The sequence below is a fragment of the Salvelinus fontinalis genome, chromosome 34, assembly GCF_029448725.1.
Source record: "Salvelinus fontinalis isolate EN_2023a chromosome 34, ASM2944872v1, whole genome shotgun sequence".
NCBI classification, from domain to species: domain Eukaryota; kingdom Metazoa; phylum Chordata; class Actinopteri; order Salmoniformes; family Salmonidae; genus Salvelinus; species Salvelinus fontinalis.
The window spans coordinates 29,412,106-29,429,142 of NC_074698.1; the positions used below are offsets into that span (position 1 = coordinate 29,412,106).

The 17,037-nt window shown below is 46.6% G+C and overlaps 1 protein-coding gene across 1 annotated transcript in view; it reads left to right on the plus strand.

Annotated features, from left to right (window-relative positions):
- Nucleotides 1–8,172, plus strand: part of srl (sarcalumenin) — a 41,196-nt gene extending 33,024 nt beyond the window's left edge. Inside the window, exons 4-6 of the mRNA XM_055898432.1 lie at nucleotides 914–1,030; nucleotides 2,064–2,297; nucleotides 6,890–8,172. Of these exons, the coding sequence (XP_055754407.1) occupies nucleotides 914–1,030; nucleotides 2,064–2,297; nucleotides 6,890–7,704 (1,166 nt within the window). The 3' untranslated portion in view covers nucleotides 7,705–8,172. The remainder of the gene's footprint in view (nucleotides 1–913; nucleotides 1,031–2,063; nucleotides 2,298–6,889) is intronic.
- Nucleotides 8,173–17,037: the final 8,865 nt, after the last annotated feature.

Genomic DNA, 17,037 nt, shown 5'->3' on the forward strand with positions numbered 1-17,037 from the left:
TGCCTGCGCTCTGTGCCAGACATAGAAATGGGAATGCCTCAATGCAGGGCATGTCTAACATACTGTATTGAAATGGCATCATCCTCAAACTAATGAAATCAACTCCGGTGAAGAACCACAATTTCTATAGTTGCACGTGGTCTAGCTTTGCTGTCATATGCTACTTTATTGTCTGTCACCTACAAGCATGTGCACCATGCAGCCTGTGGTTGAGGAAGCATCAAGCCTGCATCCCATTGGCCATTGCACTGGTTCCTGACCCCTACAGTTGAGAAACATGTTCTCAGACACTGAGAGGTCTGGAACCTTTGCAATACATGCTGAAATTTCTACGTTGTCAGCTGGCCAGCTTAGAACAACTCAAGCTTTCGTTGACCATGGTAAGAACATGGCCTTCCTTTCAGGGAAGCATCTCATTCCCTTTATTTGAGTGTGATTGTAGGTAACAGTATGAGTTGTTTCCATTTGAATACACTCCCGGTGAACAGGCTGTTGTGATTTATCAGATTAGGTTTCAGACGTACTGGAGCGGCTATGTCTCTGGTCTCCCATGTCGTCATGAGTGCAGTGAACATCCATGGCTCTAACCTCCTCCTCCTCCTCTCTCTACCTGACAGATGGGGAGATCACCTCCAAGCCCAGTGAACCTCCATGGCTCTAACCTCCTCCTCCTCCTCTCTCTACCTGACAGATGGGGAGATCACCTCCAAGCCCAGTGAACCTCCATGGCTCTAACCTCCTCCTCCTCCTCTCTCTACCTGACAGATGGGGAGATCACCTCCAAGCCCAGTGAACCTCCATGGCTCTAACCTCCTCCTCCTCCTCTCTCTACCTGACAGATGGGGAGATCACCTCCAAGCCCAGTGAACCTCCATGGCTCTAACCTCCTCCTCCTCCTCTCTCTACCTGACAGATGGGGAGATCACCTCCAAGCCCATGGTGTTGTTCCTTGGGCCCTGGAGTGTAGGCAAGTCCTCCATGATCAACTACCTGCTTGGCCTGAAGGACAGCCCCTACCAGCTGTACACAGGTAAGCCCCTTCAAACTTCACCTGGTTTCTGATAGTCCTGTTTTTTCACCTGGTTTCTGATAGTCCTGTTTTTTCACCTGGTTTCTGATGTACCTGTTTCTTCACCTGGTTTCTGATGTACCTGTTTTTTCACCTGGTTTCTGATGTACCTGTTTTTTCACCTGGTTTCTGATGTACCTGTTTTTTCACCTGGTTTCTGATGTACCTGTTTTTTCACCTGGTTTCTGATGTACCTGTTTTTTCACCTGGTTTCTGATGTTCCTGTTTTTTCACCTGGTTTCTGATGTACCTGTTTTTTCACCTGATTTCTGATGTTCCTGTTTTTTCACCTGGTTTCTGATGTTCCTGTTTTTTCACCTGGTTTCTGATGTTCCTGTTTTTTCACCTGGTTTCTGATGTTCCTGTTTTTTCACCTGGTTTCTGATGTTCCTGTTTTTTCACCTGGTTTCTGATGTTCCTGTTTTTTCACCTGGTTTCTGATGTACCTGTTTTTTCACCTGGTTTCTGATGTACCTGTTTTTTCACCTGGTTTCTGATATTCCTGTTTTTTCACCTGGTTTCTGATGTACCTGTTTTTCAAATCAAATTAATATATTTGTCACATGTGCGGAATACAACAGGTGTAGATCTTACTGTGAAATGCTTACTTACAAGCCCTTAACCAACAATGCAGTTTTAAGAAAATTGAGTTAAGAAAATATTTAGGAAATAAAGTTTATAAAAAAGTTACACAATAAAATATAAATAACGAGGCTATATACAGGCGGTACCAGGACCGAGTCAATGTGCGGTTAGTTGAGGTAATTGAAGTCATTTAGGTTTTTCACCTGGTTTCTGACGTACTTAACTCTTCACTCTACCTACTGACTCCTCCTCTTCTGCTCTATCATCTTCTCTCATTCTTCTGTTCCTCCTGCCTCTCCCTCCTTCACCAACCCCTCTGCATCTTCTCCTCTTTTCCATCCCCCTCTCTCACATCTTTCTCTTCCCCTGTCTCATCCCTCTCCCGTCTTTCTCTGCCTCTGTCTGCCAGGTGCTGAGCCCACCACCTCTGAGTTCACTGTGATCATGCACGGCGAGAAGACCCGCTCCATAGAGGGTATCGTCATGGCGGCCGACAGCTCGCGCTCCTTCTCGCCCCTGGAGAAGTTCGGGCAGAGCTTTCTAGAGAAGCTGATCGGCATTGAGATGCCCCACAAGCTGTTGGAGCGCGTCACCTTCGTGGACACACCTGGAATCATTGAGAACCGCAAGCAGCAGGAGAGAGGTAAGGCACACAGAGAGCAGGAGAGAGGTAAGGCACACAGAGAGCAGGAAAGAGGTAAGGCACACAGAGAGCAGGAGAGAGGTAAAGCACACAGAGAGCAGGAGAGAGGTAAGGCACACAGAGAGCAGGAGAGGGGTAAGGCACACAGAGAGCAGGAGAGGTAAGGCACACAGAGAGCAGGAGAGAGGTAAAGCACACAGAGAGCAGGAGAGAGGTAAGGCACACAGAGAGCAGGAGAGAGGAAGGCACACAGAGAGCAGGAGAGAGGTAAAGCACACAGCGAGCAGGAGAGAGGTAAAGCACACAGAGAGCAGGAGAGAGGTAAAGCACACAGAGAGCAGGAGAGAGGTAAAGCACACAGATAACAGGAGAGAGGTAAAGCACACAGATAGCAGGAGAGAGGTAAAGCACACAGAGAGCAGGAGAGAGGTAAGGCACACAGAGAGCAGGAGAGAGGTAAGGCACACAGAGAGCAGGAGAGAGGTAAGGCACACAGAGAGCAGGAGAGAGGTAAGGCACACAGAGAGCAGGAGAGAGGTAAAGCACACAGAGAGCAGGAGAGAGGTAAGGCACACAGAGAGCAGGAGAGAGGTAAGGCACACAGAGAGCAGGAGAGAGGTAAGGCACACAGAGAGCAGGAGAGAGGTAAGGCACACAGAGAGCAGGAGAGAGGTAAGGCACACAGAGAGCAGGAGAGAGGTAAGGCACACAGAGAGCAGGAGAGAGGTAAGGCACACAGAGAGCAGGAGAGAGGTAAGGCACACAGAGAGCAGGAGAGAGGTAAAGCACACAGAGAGCAGGAGAGAGGTAAGGCACACAGAGAGCAGGAGAGAGGTAAAGCACACAGAGAGCAGGAGAGAGGTAAAGCACACAGAGAGCAGGAGAGGGGTAAAGCACACAGAGAGCAGGAGAGAGGTAAGGCACACAGAGAGCAGGAGAGAGGTAAGGCACACAGAGAGCAGGAGAGAGGTAAGGCACACAGATAGCAGGAGAGAGGTAAGGCACACAGAGAGCAGGAGAGAGGTAAGGCACACAGAGAGCAGGAGAGAGGTAAGGCACACAGAGAGCAGGAGAGAGGTAAAGCACACAGATAGCAGGAGAGAGGTAAAGCACACAGAGAGCAGGAGAGAGGTAAGGCACACAGAGAGCAGGAGAGAGGTAAAGCACACAGAGAGCAGGAGAGAGGTAAGGCACACAGAGAGCAGGAGAGAGGTAAAGCACACAGATAGCAGGAGAGAGGTAAAGCACACAGAGAGCAGGAGAGAGGTAAGGCACACAGAGAGCAGGAGAGAGGTAAGGCACACAGAGAGCAGGAGAGAGGTAAAGCACACAGAGAGCAGGAGAGAGGTAAGGCACACAGAGAGCAGGAGAGAGGTAAAGCACACAGAGAGCAGGAGAGAGGTAAGGCACACAGAGAGCAGGAGAGAGGTAAAGCACACAGATAGCAGGAGAGAGGTAAAGCACACAGAGAGCAGGAGAGAGGTAAGGCACACAGATAGCAGGAGAGAGGTAAGGCACACAGAGAGCAGGAGAGAGGTAAGGCACACAGAGAGCAGGAGAGAGGTAAGGCACACAGAGAGCAGGAGAGAGGTAAAGCACACAGAGAGCAGGAGAGAGGTAAGGCACACAGAGAGCAGGAGAGAGGTAAAGCACACAGAGAGCAGGAGAGAGGTAAGGCACACAGAGAGCAGGAGAGAGGTAAAGCACACAGATAGCAGGAGAGAGGTAAAGCACACAGAGAGCAGGAGAGAGGTAAGGCACACAGAGAGCAGGAGAGAGGTAAGGCACACAGAGAGCAGGAGAGAGGTAAGGCACACAGAGAGCAGGAGAGAGGTAAAGCACACAGAGAGCAGGAGAGAGGTAAGGCACACAGAGAGCAGGAGAGAGGTAAGGCACACAGAGAGCAGGAGAGAGGTAAGGCACACAGAGAGCAGGAGAGAGGTAAGGCACACAGAGAGCAGGAGAGAGGTAAGGCACACAGAGAGCAGGAGAGAGGTAAGGCACACAGAGAGCAGGAGAGAGGTAAGGCACACAGAGAGCAGGAGAGAGGTAAAGCACACAGAGAGCAGGAGAGAGGTAAGGCACACAGAGAGCAGGAGAGAGGTAAAGCACACAGAGAGCAGGAGAGAGGTAAAGCACACAGAGAGCAGGAGAGGGGTAAAGCACACAGAGAGCAGGAGAGAGGTAAGGCACACAGAGAGCAGGAGAGAGGTAAGGCACACAGATAGCAGGAGAGAGGTAAGGCACACAGAGAGCAGGAGAGAGGTAAGGCACACAGAGAGCAGGAGAGAGGTAAGGCACACAGAGAGCAGGAGAGAGGTAAAGCACACAGATAGCAGGAGAGAGGTAAAGCACACAGAGAGCAGGAGAGAGGTAAGGCACACAGAGAGCAGGAGAGAGGTAAAGCACACAGAGAGCAGGAGAGAGGTAAGGCACACAGAGAGCAGGAGAGAGGTAAAGCACACAGATAGCAGGAGAGAGGTAAAGCACACAGAGAGCAGGAGAGAGGTAAGGCACACAGAGAGCAGGAGAGAGGTAAGGCACACAGAGAGCAGGAGAGAGGTAAAGCACACAGAGAGCAGGAGAGAGGTAAGGCACACAGAGAGCAGGAGAGAGGTAAAGCACACAGAGAGCAGGAGAGAGGTAAGGCACACAGAGAGCAGGAGAGAGGTAAAGCACACAGATAGCAGGAGAGAGGTAAAGCACACAGAGAGCAGGAGAGAGGTAAGGCACACAGATAGCAGGAGAGAGGTAAGGCACACAGAGAGCAGGAGAGAGGTAAGGCACACAGAGAGCAGGAGAGAGGTAAGGCACACAGAGAGCAGGAGAGAGGTAAAGCACACAGAGAGCAGGAGAGAGGTAAGGCACACAGAGAGCAGGAGAGAGGTAAAGCACACAGAGAGCAGGAGAGAGGTAAGGCACACAGAGAGCAGGAGAGAGGTAAAGCACACAGATAGCAGGAGAGAGGTAAAGCACACAGAGAGCAGGAGAGAGGTAAAGCACACAGAGAGCAGGAGAGAGGTAAAGCACACAGAGAGCAGGAGAGAGGTAAGGCACACAGAGAGCAGGAGAGAGGTAAAGCACACAGAGAGCAGGAGAGAGGTAAGGCACACAGAGAGCAGGAGAGAGGTAAAGCACACAGATAGCAGGAGAGAGGTAAAGCACACAGAGAGCAGGAGAGAGGTAAAGCACACAGAGAGCAGGAGAGAGGTAAAGCACACAGAGAGCAGGAGAGAGGTAAAGCACACAGAGAGCAGGAGAGAGGTAAAGCACACAGATAGCAGGAGAGAGGTAAAGCACACAGAGAGCAGGAGAGAGGTAAAGCACACAGAGAGCAGGAGAGAGGTAAAGCACACAGAGAGCAGGAGAGAGGTAAAGCACACAGAGAGCAGGAGAGAGGTAAAGCACACAGATAGCAGGAGAGAGGTAAAGCACACAGAGAGCAGGAGAGAGGTAAAGCACACAGAGAGCAGGAGAGAGGTAAGGCACACAGAGAGCAGGAGAGAGGTAAGGCACACAGAGAGCAGGAGAGAGGTAAGGCACACAGAGAGCAGGAGAGAGGTAAGGCACACAGAGAGCAGGAGAGAGGTAAGGCACACAGAGAGCAGGAGAGAGGTAAAGCACACAGAGAGCAGGAGAGAGGTAAGGCACACAGAGAGCAGGAGAGAGGTAAGGCACACAGAGAGCAGGAGAGAGGTAAGGCACACAGAGAGCAGGAGAGAGGTAAGGCACACAGAGAGCAGGAGAGAGGTAAGGCACACAGAGAGCAGGAGAGAGGTAAGGCACACAGAGAGCAGGAGAGAGGTAAAGCACACAGAGAGCAGGAGAGAGGTAAGGCACACAGAGAGCAGGAGAGAGGTAAAGCACACAGAGAGCAGGAGAGAGGTAAGGCACACAGAGAGCAGGAGAGAGGTAAAGCACACAGAGAGCAGGAGAGAGGTAAGGCACACAGAGAGCAGGAGAGAGGTAAGGCACACAGAGAGCAGGAGAGGGGTAAAGCACACAGAGAGCAGGAGAGAGGTAAAGCACACAGAGAGCAGGAGAGAGGTAAGGCACACAGAGAGCAGGAGAGAGGTAAGGCACACAGAGAGCAGGAGCGCTGAAGATCTTGTAACAAACTCAGGCGGTAGCACGACCGGGGCTCAAACACAAGGCATTGCGACTGTCAGTCCAACAGCTTTGCCATGGCTGTTTTTCTAAGTTATGTCGCTACAGTATCTTCAGTTCAAATTCACATGAACATGAAGTATTAAACATGATCACCTCTTATCATCAGATAGACTGAGGAATTTTAAGACAGTGGTGACCCCTAAAAACCTGTCAATCTCTAGGGTTTATGTTACACAATTAGACCTATACATCTATCTACATCAATAAATAATAATCAGTGTTATGTAATAATAATCTACATTCATTTTAAGATGTAAGTCGCTCTGCATAAGAGCGTCTGATAAATGCCTAAAATAGAAAATAGAAAAATTGACATTTAGGAATCAATCTAGCCTCAATTGTGTTAAATGGAATTCAACCAAGACTACTGACTGTCCAAGATGTTGATGTTACATGACCCTGTTTCTACCTCCTCCCTCCAGGCTATCCCTTCAACGACGTGTGCCAGTGGTTCATCGATCGTGCCGACCTCATCTTCGTGACCTTTGACCCCACCAAGCTGGATGTGGGCCTGGAGCTGGAGATGCTCTTCCGCCAGCTGAAGGGACGTGAGTCCCAGATCCGCATCATCCTCAACAAGGCAGACAACCTGGCCACCCAGGACTTGATGCGTGTCTACGGTGCCCTCTTCTGGTCGCTGGCGCCCCTCATCAACGTCACAGAGCCCCCAAGGGTCTACGTCAGCTCTTTCTGGCCTTACGACTACGCACCCGACACCAGCCGCGAGCTGTTTAAGCGCGAGGAGATCTCCCTCTTGGAAGACCTAAACCAGGTGATCGAGAACCGCATGGAGAACAAGATCGCCTTCATCCGCCAGCATGCCATCCGGGTGCGTATCCACGCCCTTCTGGTGGACCGCTACGTTCACACCTTCAAGGACAAGATGAGCTACTTCAGTGACCCCGACCTGGTATTCAAGGAGATCGTGGACGACCCGGACAAGTTCTTCATCTTCAAGTCCATCCTGGCCAAGACCAATGTGAGCAAGTTCGACCTGCCCAACCGTGAAGCCTACCAGGACTTTTTCGGTGTGAACCCGATCGGCAGTTTCAAGTCCCTGTCCGCCCAGTGCTCCTACTCAAGCGGCTGCCTGCTGGACAAGATCGAGAAGGCCATCACCAGCGAGCTGCCGGGTCTTCTAAGCAGCATCAACCCAGGCAAGGCCCCCCCCGGCCTGTCCTCCTGCGAGGCCACTGGATGCGGAGACAAGCCTAAGAACCGCTATCGGAAAAACTGATAGAATACGAGAGAGAGGGGGAGGGAAGAGGAGAAAGGAAGAGGAGGAGGTGTGAAGGAGTGATAAAGGGGAACGGTGACATTTGTCAGACCCCCGGTCTTGTCAGAAGCCTGTAATGTTGTTGTTTGAGGAGACAGAGGAGAAGGGAAGGGTTCATTTAGAGGGTTGTTTCTCAGGAGAACAAGAGGTGGTGGTGTGTTGAGGATTTGGGGAGAGGAAGAGATGGAGGGAGGGAGGGAGGGTTGGTTTGTGTGTCTGATTTGGCAGCTGAGAATAATAGTTGCTTGGAGAGATGAGAAGATTACAGAATAACTAATCTCCCTCCTCTCTCCCTTGCACAACCACAACGAACTGTCTGTTATTGCGGGAAAAATATGTAAAATTGTATAAAACCAAAAAATCGTGAGACTGAAACAGTCACCCACCAGCTCCCTTGTATGTGAATAAAATGGGAAATTGGAAACAGGAGTTGCCAATTTGTTTTACAAGATCTTATTTGAAAAATGCATTTCAGCAGGTCTCACTTCTCTGTGACGTTCTTTGTCTTTCTTTTTGAAGTCTGGGTTCAGTCCTTTCCACAGACATTACATCTTCATCTTTTCTCTCCTATGAAGGCATTATAAGCTCAGCCGTTAGGTTTAATAACACTGTGGAGATACCTTTAAACACTGCATGTTAGATGACAGATGGTATTTATTTCATAACAGATGATATCATAGGTGCATGTATTTACCTTTCTCACTTTGAACTTTCAATAATGTTCCCTTAAACAACTGACAACCCTTATGGTGCAGTCCCAACAACCCCTATGTACGGTGCTGTAAGATGACAACCCTTATGGTGCAGTCCCAACAACCCCTATGTACGGTGCTGTAAGATGACAACCCTTATGGTGCAGTCCCAACAAACCCTATGTACGGTGCTGTAAGATGACAACCCTTATGGTGCAGTCCCAACAACCCCTATGTACGGTGCTGTAAGATGGTCCACTCTGTTGGCCATCTTTCTTTTATATGCTTCTTCTCGCTCTCAGGTTGTTGACAGCCTGTAATATGAGCAGAGACGAAAGAGGAAGTGAGACATCCTACTCCCTTATTTTTTCTGGTTCATATGCAGTCCATGAACTAAGTAGACCAGACACAGCTGTTATCGCATTGGTGTCTATGGGAGAACACCCCTTAAGCAGACAATTTTTTTCAATGGTAAACGGCCTGAGTGGGACATCTTCATTTATCCACCATCTTTGATATGAGCAGTGTCTTGAATGCAGAGGTCAGGGTCATGATCTTCACATCCTATTGGTGGCAGGGGGGGGGGGGGGGGGGGGGGGGGGGTTTGGGTGTACTCTGATTCACTTCTTAACTATGCTTACTTTGCTGTTGTTGTTTGAGTATATACATTTGCTGGCTTAGTTGCCAGGTCTGTTTGTGCTTTAGCCCAGACCTTCTATCATATCGCATGACAAAGTACAAACAGAGAAGAGTTGGCTAAAGCACAAACAAGTCTGGCAACCCAGCCATGAATCTTCCATTGTCTGATAGGAATTCAATATTGTATTTCAAAGTTTTCTTTCTCCTTTTAAATGATACGCTTGCCAGCTTTTTAGCTGAATGACCAACAGGATAAAAAAGTGAAACATGTTACATGAATGAAGGAGAACTTTTTCATGGTGTGACAGTAAATAAACCAAATGATGTGTGTTTGAGTGTGACATGTATGTCTTTATCCATTTCTTCTGCAGGTTAGCGAGCCATTTACAGGTCTTGTAATAATTATGTATCTTTCAGCCCCACTGTACATAGTTCAACATAGGTCATTGATTACATGAGTAGCCAATCATTACAAAACATAGATTGTTACACACAGTTATATATTTATTACACAGTATAATGACACATTGCAACACACAGAAACTAGTGCCAAGAGGTTGTATTGGATTTTCTGAGAAAGATTGTTGAGTAACTCCCTCAGAGGATGCTGCATCCTTCAGTTCACGTTTAATGTATTGCCTTTATGCGCTCTAGAACAGTGGGACTTCCTCTTTAGGGAGGTAAAGAAGAGAAGTAGAAGGGAGGAGGGAACGGATTCATGACTATTGGCAGCCCTTTGACCTCTGTGAGAGTTGAGGGCTGTGAGTAGAAGTCACCCAAAGGCTCAGATCTAGGATCAGCTTACCCTCACCTAACCTTAACCATCAGGGGGAAGAATGCAACACTGACCTCAGATCAGCGTCTAGGTGCAACTTCATCCTACTCTAAGCTGAGTCTGCTGAGCTGAACCTGACCTGAGGTCTCTCCTCTCCTACTACAGCCAGGTGGGGATCAACTGGGGTCTATTCAGTGATGTGAAACCATCTAAATGTTGTTGATCGAAGTAGAATGAATAGAGCTGACATGATTCCCTGTTCTATCTGACAGGCAATCAGATGTGTTCTACTCTAAACATTTATCAGATGTGTTCTACTCAAAACATTTCTATCAGATTTGTTCTACTCAAACCATTTATCCAATGTGTTCTACTCAAAACATTTATCAGATTTGTTCTACTCAAACCATTTATCCAATGTGTTCTACTCAAAACATTTATCAGATTTGTTCTACTCAAACCATTTATCCAATGTGTTCTACTCAAAACATTTCTATCAGGTGTGTTCTACTCAAAACATTATCAGGTTTGTTCTACTCAAAACATTTCTATCTGAATGTTCTGTAACATTACATCCGCTTGAACAGGGAGGTGAATGTGAGGTGCATGGCTCACTAACAACATTAGAATAAGTAATTGGCGTCCTCAACTCCAAAGTTTGTAGTAGCAAAAAGTATTTTGGCTGCCGGGTTCAAAAGGCATACACTGGACAAAAGGAAACATCTACTCACTGAAATATTCTTGAAGTTTATGTATTTTTTTTAGCAGCAGAGGTCAGAGCAAATGGAGGCGTTTCGGCAACAGCTTTCGTCTGAACAATATTATTTTATTTTATTCTCCACTAACAACATTAGACGTCCAATCCCTTGTGTTAACAGACGAGTCACTTATCCTCACCCTCTCTTCCTCACCTTCACTAACAATTGTTGATCAACAGGGCCCTTACAATGGTTCACTGCAAAAAGGAAGAAAAAAATCGGTGACAATTTCACTGCAGTAATAAAAAATGGATGAACCTAAATAAAGCATGTGTACAATACTGTGAGTGCCTCTGCCAGCTCTGCTTTCTGTGCACTGTGTTCAACACGTTTGGTTTGGCGTTTCTAGACCTCCTAGTTAACTCTGTAGTTACAGGGCATGTCCAGCAGAGAGAGATATGTCGTACAGTAGCCTACAGTACACATGATTCAGTACAGTAGCCTACAGTACACATGATTCAGTACAGTATCCTTCAGTACATTGATTCAGTACAGTAGCCTACAGTACACATGATTCAGTACAGTAGTCTACAGTACATTGATTCAGTACAGTAGCCTACAGTACATTGATTCAGTACAGTATCCTACAGTACATAATGTAGGCTGCATGATTCAGTTTCAGCATGTCTACATTGTGCATATATTCTGCTTAACCTGATCGTGAGATCATAGCTCCCCACTTTGAAGAGAGGTAAGCCCAATAATGTGAACACTGCTTTATTTACACAATAGTAGTTTTGTTCACTGTTCTCTGATGAAAGGGAAAGTGAAAGGGGATACAAGTGTCAAGGTGCCTTCTGGTTGTAGTTGTTGTTTACTTTTACTGTGGTTGTGGTAACTAAGAGACACACAATGCATGCAGACACACACACACACATTTACATTTTCATAGTTCTTCACAACTCAAGTCACCTCAAGATTGAGTTCTCTCAAGTCCTGACCCTCTCTCTCCCTCCCCTTCCTCTTTCATCTCCTCTTCCTCCCTCATCTGTCGTTCTCCTTCATCTCCTCTTTCACTCCTCTCCCTGGAATGTGTAATATTCTGACGTCTGAGAATGTCTGAACTCATTACTGGTGTGAACATGCTGGACAGGCTGAGGATTTTCCTCTCGCTCTGTTAGGAGGGGATAACCTGCATGCCTGTCTGTCTGCGTGTGTCTGGCTACCTGACTGCCTGTGCATGCGTGTGTGTGTCTCTGCGTGCATGTGTGTGTCTGGCTACCTGACTGCCTGTGCATGTGTGTATGTGTCTCTGCGTGCATGTGTGTGTCTGGCTACCTGACTGCCTGTGCATGTGTGTATGTGTCTCTGCGTGCATGTGTGTGTCTGGCTACCTGACTGCCTGTGCATGTGTGTGTCTGGCTACCTGACTGCCTGTGCATGTGTGTGTCTGGCTACCTGACTGCCTGTGCATGTGTGTGTCTGGCTACCTGACTGCCTGTGCATGCGTGTGTGTGTCTCTGCGTGCATGTGTGTGTCTGGCTACCTGACTGCCTGTGCATGTGTGTGTCTGGCTACCTGACTGCCTGTGCATGTGTGTGTCTGGCTACCTGACTGCCTGTGCATGTGTGTGTCTGGCTACCTGGCTGCCTGTGCATGTGTGTGTCTGGCTACCTGACTGCCTGTGCATGTGTGTGTCTGGCTACCTGACTGCCTGTGCATGCGTGTGTGTGTCTCTGCGTGCATGTGTGTGTCTGGCTACCTGACTGCCTGTGCATGTGTGTATGTGTCTCTGCGTGCATGTGTGTGTCTGGCTACCTGACTGCCTGTGCATGTGTGTATGTGTCTCTGCGTGCATGTGTGTGTCTGGCTACCTGACTGCCTGTGCATGTGTGTATGTGTCTCTGCGTGCATGTGTGTGTCTGGCTACCTGACTGCCTGTGCATGTGTGTGTGTGTCTCTGCGTGCATGTGTGTGTGTGTGTACTTGTACCTGCATCCATGTGTGATCTCTCTACCACCTTTACATTTTATTATACACTAGCCAAGTGTGTCTGTAAGCACTCTCTCTAATCCTCATCCATCTCCACAGCAAAGCTGTGTAAAGCTTTATCTTGGCCGGGTCGCAGTTGTAAATGAGAACTCGTTCTCAACTGGCCTACCTGGTTAAAGGTGAAATAAAAAATAAATAAAGCCTGAGCAGGTTCAGGTGAGCTCTAAAGGTGTCCTCCTCCGTTCTGTTTAATATAATCCACTCTCCTCCTCTCTGATATCCTCAACCCTACAGGGCTACAGACTGGAAAGACCAAAGAGGAGACAGTAATCCCACTGCCAGCCTGATCTCTCAACCTGACACACACACACACACACACATATGAACGAATTAATACACACACACACACACACACACACACACACACACACACACACACACACACACACACACACACACACACACACACACACACACACACATCATTTGAGTCTACAGTGAAGGGCTGACTCAGCAGGGGTTTTACTGGAGTGTGAGGTGAGAGTGTGTGTCACATACTGTAACTTCAATCATTAAGGGCTCAATCATTGAGGAATCTGTAGTGCATGAGCTTTACAGATTTAATAGAGCCCTAACTTTAGGGTGGGTGTATATTAGTGGGGATATTTAGAATAAAACTCCTGAGATGGAAGATAACTCAGGAGAAGTGGTTGTGAATAAACCAGGGCATAATACAGTCATATTAACCACATCCAAAAAGGGCACCCTATTCCCTTTATAGTACATTATGTTTGACCACGGCCCATAGGGCTCTGGTTAAAAGTAGTGCACTTTATAGGAAATAGGGTGCCATTTGGGGCATACATTTCATGTTGGATATAGCATATTCCATGGGTGCAACTTTGGTTTTTGTGGGGGGACATAATTTTTTATCCGGTTGGATTAACACTCCAAACAGCCTACCCGACCGCTTGGAGGCGTCCACATGATCCTAAAGCACACCGTTGCTTCGCTTTGTATCACATTCCAATGATAAAACTAGGGGGGGACAAAAATGCATCCCCAGTGAAAGTTGCACCCATAGCATATTCAGGAGTCAAGTGTTTGCAGACGAGAGTTGTCTTCTTAATAATGAAGAGGAGCGACCCATGTTGTGATGTGAGACTGTGAGCGCTGGTAGCAGCAACGGCCTATCCCTGGCTGTCAAATTTCCCTCTGTTGTTTGCTGTTAGTTTGCCTAGAGATTCTTTATATAGCCGTGGCTGAAAGCCTGGCACCCTTCTCTGCTGTCTCTATGTTTGGGATACAGTGCTTGACAATAAAGCGCAGGGCAGGTTATTTGTCGTTCCCACGAATCCAGCCGGACAGAGCAGGAAGTTACTCCAAACTGTACTTCCCTTCTCATGTCAAGCGGATGGCCTCAATATTCCATTGATGGAAAAAGGTAATCAAATGTCATACTTGAGTAAAAGTAAAGAAATGACTCAAGTAAAAGTGAAAGTCACCCAGTAAAGTACTACTTGAGTAAACATATTTGGTTTTACATATACTTAAGTATCAAAAGTAAATGTAATTGCTAAAATATATATAAGTATAGAAATTAAAAGGCATTTGTATAAATGATTTCAAATGACTTATATTAAGCAAACCAGACCCAACAAGTTTTTAATTATTTTAATTTTACGGATAGCCAGGGTAGTGGCGATTTTAGCATGTACATCTTGGTGGGGCAAACGTTTAATTGTTTTTTAAGATGCATGCCAGCAAAGCCACAACACAACACTAAACAATACATTCATTGCACTATAACAGTGTCAAACGGTGCCAACAAACTGCTAGGGCCTACATAGAGCTGTCCCAACAGCAGAGCTTTCTTTTCAGCACCATAGAGTGAATCCTTACCACCACTACACCTGGATATCAGCAGAGCCTTGTCTGGCAGTGAAACAATTCATTCAGCCTCATTAAAAAACATAGCTGATACGGCTGACATGCTTAAACAAATGTGCTTTCTTCTGACAATTGAGATCTACAAACTATGGCGTAAGGGAACGATGAGCGGATAACAGGCCATCCTTAATTCCGATCAAGACATTAATGAGCGAGCTAAGATGAACGTAGTCAATATAACTATTTGTTCAGCACTTTTGAAATGTATTCAGAACATGGGCTGCTCTTATAGTATTCTCCCTGTACACCAAATCAGAACAGTAGGATAAGTACAGGGGTTATATAAGCAGACAATGAAAGCTCTTACAATACTTGATGATGATGTTTCTCTAAAACAGGTTATAGGCTACATGTGCACCACCAAGTCAGAACAGTAGGCTAAGTAATGAGGGGGAAAGGGACCAAATAATTAAGGTGAGGCACATGGGCTACTAACAGCTTACTAAATAACATACACTTAGTATTACTTTATTGGCTACAGTATACATTTCTCCTTGGCATATTACATAATTTATGCATCAGCATACAATACAAATCTTGGCATGAAACTTTGTCATCAAAGTCTGGCATTCTCTGGATTCATGACAACTGCTTTCAAGACAACTGGGAACTCTGAAAAAACAAGGTTGAATCATAACGTCAGTGTTCTTCAGATTGGAGCTCTAGAAAGAAGCCCGAGTTCCCGACTTGGAATTCCGAGTTGGATGACCGTTCAAACATTTTTTTCACAGTCGGAGCTGTTTTTTTTTCCAGAGTTCCCACTTGTCTTGAACTCACTGAAGTCTGAGATTTCCCAGTTCAGAGTTTAAAGTTGTTTTGAAGGCGGCAGAAGTCATGCTGGATTGACAGCATGGCCAATGTATTCAACCTTTTCTGGCCCATGGTGTTGTGTGTGAATGTTTATCCTTTTAAGCTTGGAAAAGAGACCCTTAAACCCAGACTTGGACCACAGGCAGGCAGGGGAATAGCAGGCAGGGGAAGTGAAATACTAATTGCTTTGCAATGCTTGCAGTTAGCCACTGATTCCTTCCAAATCACTCATTGTTGAATTTGCAATTTCCAACTTGTTGTGTAGTGTTTATGTCCAATGGCCGATGAGCACCGATACGTTTTATCTAGAATTTCTCTTCATATGACAAGGATTGAAAACGATTTTCCAGTGTCAACGTTATTCATGATGATGACTACTTGTCTTGCTTGCTAGATTTTGAAAGTATGATGTTGACATGTACAATCAAAGCTATGGTAGAGATAATGTGATTTGACGTAATTTTATCTGTGGCCAATGACCTTGAGCCTTCTTGGATGGGCACTTCTATGTAAATCTATGGCAGCACCCAAGGGGTTTGAACTTTCTAGCTCTCCCTGTAGATTTTGCAGTGACGTAGTGTCCCCATGAGTAACAGAACACTGAGCCAATCATGGTACAACTATAGAAGATTACTAACCCCTACACTCTGTATTTTCCGCTGGCTGCCCCTCCACCACGAAAAGCACCGAGCCAGGCTGAAACACCTGCAAATGTGTTTTTACATTGTTTGCAAACTGATATGTGACACACAGTAGTGCTAAAATAACATGCAAAACAGGCAGGGCTCAAAACAGGTGGGTCTCTGCCCCACCTGCCCTGAATGACGGGTCTCCACTGAGCCAGGGGCATACATGACGGGTCTCCACTGAGCCAGGGGCATACATGACGGGTCTCCACTGAGCCAGGGGCATACATGTTGGGTCTCCACTGAGCCAGGGGCATACATGACGGGTCTCCACTGAGCCAGGGGCACACTCCAACACTTAGACATGATGTACAAACAAAGCATGTCTGTTTAGTGAGTCTGCCAGATCAGAGGCAGTAGGGATGACCAGGGATGTTCTCTGTTTAGTGAGTCTGCCAGATCAGAGGCAGTAGGGATGACCAGGGATGTTCTCTTGATAAGTGTGTGAATTGGACCATTTTCCTTCCTGCTAAGCATTCAAAATGTAATGAGTACTCTTGGGTGTCAGGGAACATGTAAAACTTACATTTTTTTCTTCAGGATTGTAGTAAAGTTGTTAAAAAATATCAATAGAACCTCAAAAACGGCTTAAGTAGTTCTTTAAAGTACTTTTACTTAAGTAATTTACACCACTGCAATATTCAACTGTAAAGTTAACTCCGAGACTACAGTTGAAGCCTACATACAGTAGCCTATAAAAACCTTTCAATGTCACTTTCTAAGTCTATAATGAATGCATGGGGAGGAGTGCATAATAAATAGAGAATAGATAGAGCAATAGAAATGACAGGGGATATTAATACATTTAGTGGGCTAGCATTTCCCATGACATTTGATTGTAATAGTTTGTTCCCAATATTGAAGCCTGGGGACATGGCACCGTTAATAGTATCATAAGTGAGCTGTTCTCTCTGGGGGTTGCTGCTGTCTTTGTTCAGGGCTGCACCCCGCCCTAGCACGCCTCCACACTCACTTTGTCATGGTTCCACGAATACCCCCTACACTACGGATAAAAACACCGGTGGTCTCGGTAACATCCGTGGTAGTGAGTG